We start from the raw sequence: 9,392 nt of genomic DNA, 5'->3' as shown, positions 1-9,392 counted from the left end.
TTCTCTGCCTCACTATACAAAATGCAGGTGTCTCTGTGGTGCAATCGCACGTTCGACTGTTAACCAAAAGGCTGGTGGTTCAAGCCCACCCAGGGGTGTCCGCTCTAGGTTTTACACTCCAAGAATGTTAGAAGAAAAAAAAAAATTAAAGAAAAAGAAAAGAAAAAGAGAACAGAATGCAAATCTCCATTATAGCACTCAACAGCTTTAAATCTTCAATGAGTCCCTTGAATGAAGGCAAGGTCTTTCTTTCAAGGCATAGGTCTCACCTTTCCCTGTCTCAGAAATTGTGGCCCTCTCACTCCAAGCTTCTCTATTCTGTGCTGCCTTTGCTCCTCATGGTTTCTTTTATTTATTTTTTATTTTTTTATTTTTATTTATTTTTTTTTGAGACGGAGTCTCGCTCTTGTTACCCAGGCTGGAGTGCAATGGCGCGATCTCGGCTCACCGCAACCTCCGCCTCCTGGGCTCAGGCAATTCTCCTGCCTCAGCCTCCTGAATCGCTGGGATTACAGGCACGTGCCACCATGTCCAGCTAATTTTTTTTTTTTGAAGTTTTTAGTAGAGATGGGGTTTCACCATGTTGACCAGGATGGTCTCGATCTCTTGACCTCGTGATCCACCCGCCTCGGCCTCCCTAAGTGCTGGGATTACAGGCTTGAGCCACCGCGCCCGGCTGCTCATGGTTTCTTTTGTCTGGAATGGTGTCCTCCTTTTATCCTGGCTAAGTCCAACTCGTGTTAAAGGTGCGCTTAGGGATTACTTCTAGGAAATCTTTTCTCAAGTACGCCAAAGCCTCCCAAGGCAGGGAAGGGAAGGGGATCTCTCTCTTTTCGTTCCCTTTTTTTTTTTTTGGGACGTAGTTTCGCTCTTGTTACCCAGGCTGGAGTGCAATGGCACGATCTCGGCTCACCGCAACCTCCGCCTCCTGGGTTCAGGCAATTCTCCTGCCTCAGCCTCCTGAGTAGCTGGGATTACAGGCACGCGCTACCATGCCCAGCTAATTTTTTGTATTTTTAGTAGAGACGGGGTTTCACCGTGTTGACCAGGATGGTCTCGATCTCTTGACCTCGTGATCCACCCGCCTCGGCCTCCCAAAGTGCTGGGATTACAGGCTTGAGCCACCGAGCCCGGCCCTTTCTTTCCTTCTTCTTTCTTTTCTCTTCCTTCCTTTTTCTATTATTCTCCTTCCTTCCTTCCTTTATTTTGACGGAGTCTTGCTCTGTCGCCCAGGCTGGAGTGCAGCGGCGCGATCTCGGCTCACTGCAACCTCAGCCTCCCGGGTTCAAGCGATTCTCTGACCTCAGCCTCCCAAGTAGCTGGGATTTCAGGCGTTCGCCACCACGCCCGGCTAATTTTTTGTACTTTAATAGACAGGGTTTCACCGTGTTAGCTAGGATGTCTTGATATCCTGGCCTCATGATCCCGCCTCGGCCTCCCAAAGTGCTGGGATTACAGCAGTGAGCCACCGCGCCCGACGGGATTTTAGTTTTTCTACTGCTCACTCCCTTAACCACATCCAAGGGCAGGGACCACATCTTATTTTCTTCCTGCCTTCAGTGAATATTTATCTAAAGAATTCAGCCTCAGGTTTTCCAGAGGACAAGCAGTTAAGTCAGAAATTACCTCTTAGATTCTGGTAGGGCTCTAATTCAAATGCAAAGTTCTTAAATATCGTGACTTTAATAGAGTTTTTTAGAGTTTGCACAACAATTCTCATAAAGCTACTCTTTATGTCCTGGGGCAGGAGTCGCAGAAAGTAAATGTTTTTAAACTGCGAGCTAGAGAGGAACTAGAAAATCATGGCATAGAGATAATAGTCTTAAGAAGGGCGTCAACAGCCAGCAAGACCCTGCTCGACAGAGAAACTCCACCCTGGCACTGCGGACCCCGCCCGCACAGTCTGCGCGCACCGAGCCTTCTCACCTCCAAGACTACAAATCCCGGCATGCCTCACAGTGAGTGGCAGGACGCAGGGCATGCCGGGACGCGTAGTCCCATTCCAGTTCAGGCAAAGGCCAGAACGTCCCGTGACGTCAGGAGGGCTCGGGAAAGGGGGTCGGAACCGGTCCAGGCTCAAGTTAAATGTTCCTCTAAAGAACAAATCCTGTCTTTTCTGGCGACTCGGTTCCTACTCTAAACAGGACCCGCCCCGCAGTCTGGGCGGGCCTATGGTGTGCGTCGAGTAGCCTTTCGGGTGAAACCTTCATGGTTAGAAGGAAAGTAACGAAGGCAAAAATAGCTTTCAAGACACGGGTTTGTTAGAGTAGTGGTACGCAGGGCGCTGCCCTAAACGGGGGCTGAGACGCCGCTTTCCCAACAGCGCCAGTGAGTACGTGGCAGGACTGCCTCAGACGGACGCTTCCTCTTCCTCAGCCCGTGAGGTTAAAGGCGCGGGCGGCGCAGAGGCTGCTGGGAACGCGCATGCGCGCAGCGTGGCGGGGAGTCCACCTTTAACGTCCGCGGGCGCTGGGGGTGTCGGGTGTCGGCGGCGGCGCTTTGCGGCCGGTCGTGCGGGTCGGGCGCGGGCGGGCGCGGCGGCAGTGGCGTGCACAGGTGATTGACTGGCCAGCTGCCTGAGGGAGCGCCCGGTCCTTCTTGCTGGCAGGTGGCGGAGCCCATTGGGGCGGCCGTGCAGACGGCGGCAGCGGCGGCCTGGCTCAGGAGGCGTTCCTGTGGCCAAGGCCATGGCCCCGCGGCTGCAGCTGGAGAAGGCGGCCTGGCGCTGGGCGGAGACGGTGCGGCCCGAGGAGGTGTCGCAGGAGCACATCGAGACCGCCTACCGCATCTGGCTGGAGCCATGCATTCGGGGCGTGTGCAGGTGAGGCCCGCGCATCGCGCCTCGCGCCGGACCTTGGAAAGCCTGGGCGGGGTGGGGGGAAGGAAGACGGCAGCCCTTTGCGTGCATTTGGAAGGCGCGGAGCCGAGCAAGGTGGAGTTTCCCTTTTTGCGCTGTCTGCGCGACCTGGGAAACGCAGCTTTCCTGGGCTTTGCGCGGAGGTGATGCTGGCGAAAGCCCTTTAGGAAGGGTTTTGGTTTCCCATCCAGAAGATGGCGGTGGAGATGAAGGCTGGAGCCGAGAGCTTAGCAAGCGTTGATGGTTGGGGTATCTTGGCCACAGCATGGCTCTTTCGTTTGTAAAAAGGAACTTCTTGGAAGTGAGCTTCATCACAGGGTGTCTTGTTGATGTTGACACCGAAGGCCTGATGATCTTAGTATTATTTTTGGAGCGGGCAGCTTTAGAAAAAACTGTGGTCAAGCCTACGTCATCGATACCCTGCAACCTTGTTGACCTTCCCTCACTCGTTAATCTAGTATTTTTCTTTTTTTAGTCTTCTTTGATCGTTCTGGTTCGACACCACTTTACTGAGTACCAAGTTTGAGCTGTGAAAGTGCTGTCCTTCACGTGTGCCCCGCCCTTGAACCTTGCCTTTTCTTAGTCCCCTCTTGTAGATTGATTTCTTATGCTTTGCTCCCGTTTCTTCCCCTTTTTCCACCTTATAACGCGGGAACTATATAGTTTTTGTTTCAGAATGTTGTTGAATTGACTTGGCCAAGCCGGGCATGCTCAGTATCCGTCTTTCGGCAGGCATTTAGGAAATGCTTTCTGGAGTTTAGGCATTTAGGAAATTCTGGGAGATCCAGAAGGAATGGAAGTCATGGTCTCTGGCTTTGGAGCTTAAAGTCTAGTCTGAGAAGTGAAATAAGTTAGGGAGCTTCAGTAAAGCAAACGAATAAGCCCAAGCTCTGGATATCTGTCTCACAAGGTGGGTACCTCTGACTTCAACAGTAAGTTCAGGAATGACTGAAGTCTGTGTATAATAGAAATAATCAAGCTTCAGTCAATTTCTCAACATAATTAGGTTATAGACTAACCAAATAGTGTAAACTGTTAATAGTTCTGGTGGTTTTTGAGACAAGGTCTCACTCTGTGCTCCAGACTGGAGTGCAGTGGTACTCGGCTCACTGCAGCCTCCACTTCCCAAGCTCAAGAGGTCTTCCCACCTCAGCCTCCCTTGTAGCTGGGATTGCAGGCATGCGCCATCATGCTCAGCTGATTTTTTTTGTATTTTTGTTAGAGACGGGATTTCCCCATGTTGACCAGGCTGGTCTTGAACTCCTGGCCTCAAGTGATCCGCCTGTCTCTGCCTCCCAAAGTGCTGGGGTTACAGACATGAGCCACAGTGCCCAGCCATAAATACAATATTTTTTTAAAAAAAGAAGATTTAGGCCGGGAGCAGTGGCTCTCGCCTGTAACCCCAGCACTTCTGGGAGGTCGAGGCAGGTGAATCGCCTGAGGTCAGGAGTTCGAGACTAGCCTGACCAACATAGTGAAACCCTGTCTCTACTAAAAATACAAAAAATTAGCTGGGCATGGGGGCGGGCACCTGTGTAATCCCAGCTACTCGGGAGGCTGAGGCAGGAGAATCACTTGAACCTGGAAGGCGGAGATTGTGGTGAGCCAAGATAGCGCCATTGTACTCCAGCCTGAGCAACAAGAGCAAGACTTCATCTCAAAGAGAAAAAAAAAAAGAAAAGAAAATTTAGTGCTTTGTTGATTTAAAGAAAATTATCCTTGGTATTTTAGTGCGGAAATACATCAAAGCGTGACTATAACTATTTTCTATTTATTTTTTTGAGATGGAGTTTTGCTCTTGTTGCCCAGGCTGGATGCAATGGCACGATCTTGGCTCACCACAACTCCGTCTCCCAGGTTCAAGCAGTTCTCCTGGCTCAGCCTCCCAAGTAGCTGGGATTACAGGCATGTGCCACCACGCCTAGCTAATTGTGTATTTTTAGTAGAGACGGGGTTTCTCCATGTTGGTCAGGCTGGTCTTGAATGCCTGACCTCAGGTGATCTGCTGGCCTCGGCCTCCCAAAGTGCTGAGATTACAGGCCTGAGCCACTGTGCTAGGCTGACTATAACTACCTTTTTTTTTTTTTTTTTTTTTTAATTAAAGACGGGGTTTCAGCATGTTGGTCAGTCTGGTCTTGAACTCCTGACCTCAGGTGATCCGCCCACCTTGGCCTCCAAAGTGCTTGGATTACAGGTGTGAGCCACCATGCCTGGCTATAACTATCTTAAAAATAGGTATTGTTATGTGATATCAGGACATGGGACATCCTGCTGTCATAGGAGTTTGCCCTTGCAGGCATACTAAACCACTTCCTTAGCCGGAAACATCTCATGATCACCAGTCGTGACTGGCAAGGAATGTGCCCTGCTAGTTGGAAGATGGATTTGATTTTATGATTTTATTTTATATTATTTTTTGAGACAGTGTCACTCTGTCACCCAAACTAGAGTGCAGTGGCACGATCTCAGCTCACTGCAGCCTCTACCTCCAGAATTCAAGGGTTTCTCCTGCCTCAGCCTCCTGAGTTGCTGGGATTACAGGCACCTGCCACCACGCCTGACTAATTTTTGTATTTTTAGTAGAGACGGGGTTTTTCCCTGTTGGCTAGGCTGGTCTGGAACTCCTGACCTTAAGTGATCCAACCCGCTTCGGCCTTCCAAAGTGCTGGGATTACAGGGGTGAGCCACCGTGGAGTAAAAGAGTTGAGATAGGTTGGGTGCGGTGGCTCATGCCTGTAATCCCAGCACTTTGGGAGGCTGAGGCAGGCGGATCACAAGGTCAAGAGATTGAGACCATCCTGGCCAACATGGTGAAACCCTGTTTCACTAAAAATACAAAAAAAATTAGCCAGGCGTGGTGGTGTGTGCCTGTAGTCCCAGCTACTTGGGAGGCTGAGGCAGAAGAATTGCTTGAAACCGGAAAACAGAGGTTTCAGTGAGCCAGGATCGAGCCACTGCATTCCAGCCTGGCTATAAAGCAAGCCTCTGTCTCAAAAAAAAAAAAAAAAAATAGTAGAGATAAAAGGAGTGTCATTGGGACTATGAGTTTTAAGCTGCAATTGCAAGATTCATTTCCAAGATTTTTTTCTTTTTTTCTTTTTTTTTTTTTGAGACAAGGTCTCACTCTGTTGCCCAGGCTGGAGTGCAATGGCACAATTTCTGCTCACTGCAACCTCTGCCTCCTGGGTTCAAGCAGTTCTCATACCTCAGCCTCCCCAGTAGCTGCGATTACAGGCTCCTGCTGCGTTGCCCCACTAATTTTTGTTTTGTTTTGTTTTGTTTTTGAGATGGAATCTTACACTGTTGCCCCGGGCTGGAGTGCAGTGTTGCTGTCTTGGCTCACTGCAACCTCTGACTTCTGGGTTCAAGCAATTCTTTTGCCTCAGCCTCCCGAGTAGCTGGGATTACAGGCGCCTGCCACCACACCCAGCTAAATTTTTGTATTTCAGTAGAGACAGGGTTTCACTATGTTGGCCACGCTGGTCTCAAACTCCTGACCTCATGATCCGCCTGCCTCGACCTCCCAAAGTGCTGAGATTACAGGTTTGAGCCACCGTGCCTGGCCAGCATACAAGTTTTTGTTTGAACACCTGGTTTCACTTTTTTACCTGGGAGTAGAATTGCTGGGTCATACACAGTTAATTCTGTATTTAACTTATTGAACCGTGAAACTTTTCCACCATGGTTGTATCAATTTACGTTCCCACCAGTGATGTATGAGGGTTCAAATGCATCTTCATACTCATAAACACGCACTATTTCCTGTTTTTCTGATTAGGCCCTCCTAGTTGGGTGTCAAGTGTGATATATCTTTGTGGTTTTGATTTGCATTTTTCTTGTGACTAATGAGTTCAGCATCTTTTCCTGTGCTTGTTGCCTCTTTTCTTTTCATTGGTGAATAACATGCCATCGTAGCTCTATCTACCACATTTTTTAGCATTCATCTGTTGATAGACATTTGGGTTGTTTCTACTTTTTGCTTATTATAAATAATCTGCTATGTACATTTATGGAGTAATTTATGTGCGGGCATTTGTTTTTATTTCTCTTGGGTATAGACCTAGAAATGGGATTGTTGGTTTATGTGGTAACTTTTAACTTTTATTTATTTATTTATTTTAAAGTCTCACTCTGTCACCCAGGCTGGATTGCAGTACAATCATAACTCACTACAGCCTTCAACTCCTGGGCTCTAGCAGTCCTCTTGCCTCAGCCTCCTGCCGTTACACGCACATGCCACCACACCTGGCTAATTAAAAAAACCTTTTTTTGTAGAAATGGAGTCTCGCTTTGGTGACCAGGCTGGTCTTGAACTTTTGGCTTCAAGTGTTCTTCCCGCCTTGGCGTCCCAAAATGCCAAGTTTGCAGGAATGAAACACTGCTCATAACCTTTTTTTTTTTTTTTTTTTTTTGAGACTGAGCCTCATTCTGTTGCCCAGGCTTGAGTGCAGGGTGTGATCTCAGCTCACTGCAACCTCCACCTCCCGGGTTCAAGTGATTCTGTTGCTTCAGCCTCCCGATTACCTGGGACTATAGGCACGTGCCAGCACGCCTGGCTTAAGTTTTTGTGTTTTTAGTAGAGATGAGGTTTCACTGTGTTAGCCAGGGTGGTCTCTATCTCCTGACCTTGTGATGATCCATCAGCCTCTGCCTCCCAAAGTGCTGGGATTATAGGCGTGAGCCACTATGCCCAGCCTTTTTTTTTTTTTAGGCTGTTTTGTTAAGATGGGGGTCTTGCTACGTTGTGTCGGCTGTCCTTGAACTCCTGGGCTCAGTCGATCTTCCTGCCTCAGCTTCTGTGTTTAATATTTTGAGAAACTATCAGGTTGCTTTCCAGAGTGGCTGCACTATTTTACATCTTCACAAGTAATGTATAAGGATTCCACTTGTTCCACATCCTTACACTTGTCACTGCCTTTTTTCTTATAGCCATCCTAGTGGGTGTGAAGTGGTTTCTTGTTTTGATTTGTATTTCACTGATGACTAATAGTGTTGAACATCTTTTTATGTACTTACTGGCCATTCATATATCTTTTTGGGAGAAATGCCTGTTTAAATCCTTTGCAAGCGTTTAATTGAGTTGTCTTTTTATTATTGTCTTGTGGTTTTTTTTTTTAGATGAAGTCTTGCTCTGTCACCCAGGCTGGAGTGCAGTGGCACAATGTCAGCTCACTGCAAACTCTGCTTCCCAGGTTCAAGTGATTGTCCTGCCTTAGCCTCCCGAGTAGCTGGGACTACAGGCACGCCCCCGTCCCCCCCCTCGCCCCCACCATGCCCAGCTAATTTTTTTGGTATTTTTAGTAGAGACAGGGTTTCACCATGGTGGCCAGGCTGGTCTCAAACTCCTGACCTCTCATGATATACCCACCTCCGCCTCCCAAAGTTGTAGGGTTACAGGCATAAGCCACTGAGCCTCGCCGAGTTGTCTTCTTTATATATACCGCGTACAAGTCCCTTATTAGATTTACGATTTGCAAATATTTTTTCTAATTCTGCTTTTCATTTTATTGGTGTCATTTTCAGTACAAAAACTTTTAATTTTGGTGTAGTCCAATTTATTATAGTTATTATTGTTAACAAAGCAGAGCCTTGCTTTGTTGCCCAGGCTGGAGTGCAGTGGTGATCGTAGCTCACTGCAGCCTTAAACTCCTGGGCTCAAGCAATCCTTTACAACTGCAGGTATGTACCACCACACCCAGCAAATTTTTTTGGTAGTTTTTTGTAGAGATGGGGTCTCGTTATGTTGCCCAGGCTGGTCGTAAACCTCTGGTCTCAATCAGTTCTGCTTCAGCCTCCCAGAGCACTGAGATTACAGGTGTGAACCACCTGGCCCCAACTTTTTACTATTTTTTTGATTGCTTTAGGTCTTTTTTCTTTTTTTTTTTTTTTTGAGACGGAGTTTCGCTCTTGTTGCCCAGGCTGGAGTGCAATGGCGCGATCTCAGCTCACCGCAACCTCCGCCTCCTGGGTTCAGGCAATTCTCCTGCCTCAGCCTCCTGAGTAGCTGGGATTACAGGCACGCGCCACCATACCCAGCTGATTTTTTGTATTTTTAGTAGAGACGGGGTTTCACCATGTTGACCAGGATGGTCTCGATCTCTTCACCTCATGATCCACCCGCCTCGGCCTCCCAAAGTGCTGGGATTACAGGCGTGAGCCACCGCGCCCGGCCTTGCTTTAGGTCTTGTGAAAAGCCACACCTCACCCAAGGTCTGAGCACTTTTAATTAATTATTTAACTTTATGAGACGAGGTCTGATTCCGTCACCTAGGCTGAAGTACAGTGGTGCAATCTTGGTCCAATGCAACCTCTGCATCCCAGGGACTCAAGCCAACCTCCCACCTCAGCCTCCCGAGTAGCTGTGACTACAAGTGTGCACCACCATACCGGCTAATTGTTGTTCTTTTCAGATGGAGTCTTGCTGTTTTGCCCAGGCTGAGTGCAGTGGCACAATCTTAGCTCACTGCAACCTCCGCCTCCCATATTTGAGCGATTCTCCTGCCTCAGCCTCCTGAGTAGTTGAGATTACAGGCAT

At 48.4% G+C, this 9,392-nt stretch overlaps 1 protein-coding gene across 8 annotated transcripts in view; it reads left to right on the top strand.

Annotated features, from left to right (window-relative positions):
- The first annotated feature begins 2,036 nt into the window (after positions 1-2,036).
- The window catches only part of USP48 (ubiquitin specific peptidase 48), a 101,189-nt gene continuing 93,833 nt past the window's right edge, over positions 2,037-9,392 (top strand). For 7 of the 8 annotated variants that reach the window (XR_004275854.1, XM_032300697.1, XM_032300695.1 and 4 more), the window contains exon 1: positions 2,037-2,821. Coding sequence is in view for 6 of the 8 variants with exons in the window: in XM_032300697.1 (XP_032156588.1) it covers positions 2,688-2,821 (134 nt within the window). In the remaining 2 variants the exon portion in view is untranslated. The other variant, XM_032300703.1, reaches the window with a different exon arrangement.

The sequence above is a fragment of the Sapajus apella genome, unplaced genomic scaffold, assembly GCF_009761245.1.
Source record: "Sapajus apella isolate SASKATOON/1434 unplaced genomic scaffold, GSC_monkey_1.0 scaffold43, whole genome shotgun sequence".
NCBI classification, from domain to species: domain Eukaryota; kingdom Metazoa; phylum Chordata; class Mammalia; order Primates; family Cebidae; genus Sapajus; species Sapajus apella.
Note: the sequence above shows the minus strand (reverse complement) of the source record. Positions and strands in the feature narration are given on the sequence as shown.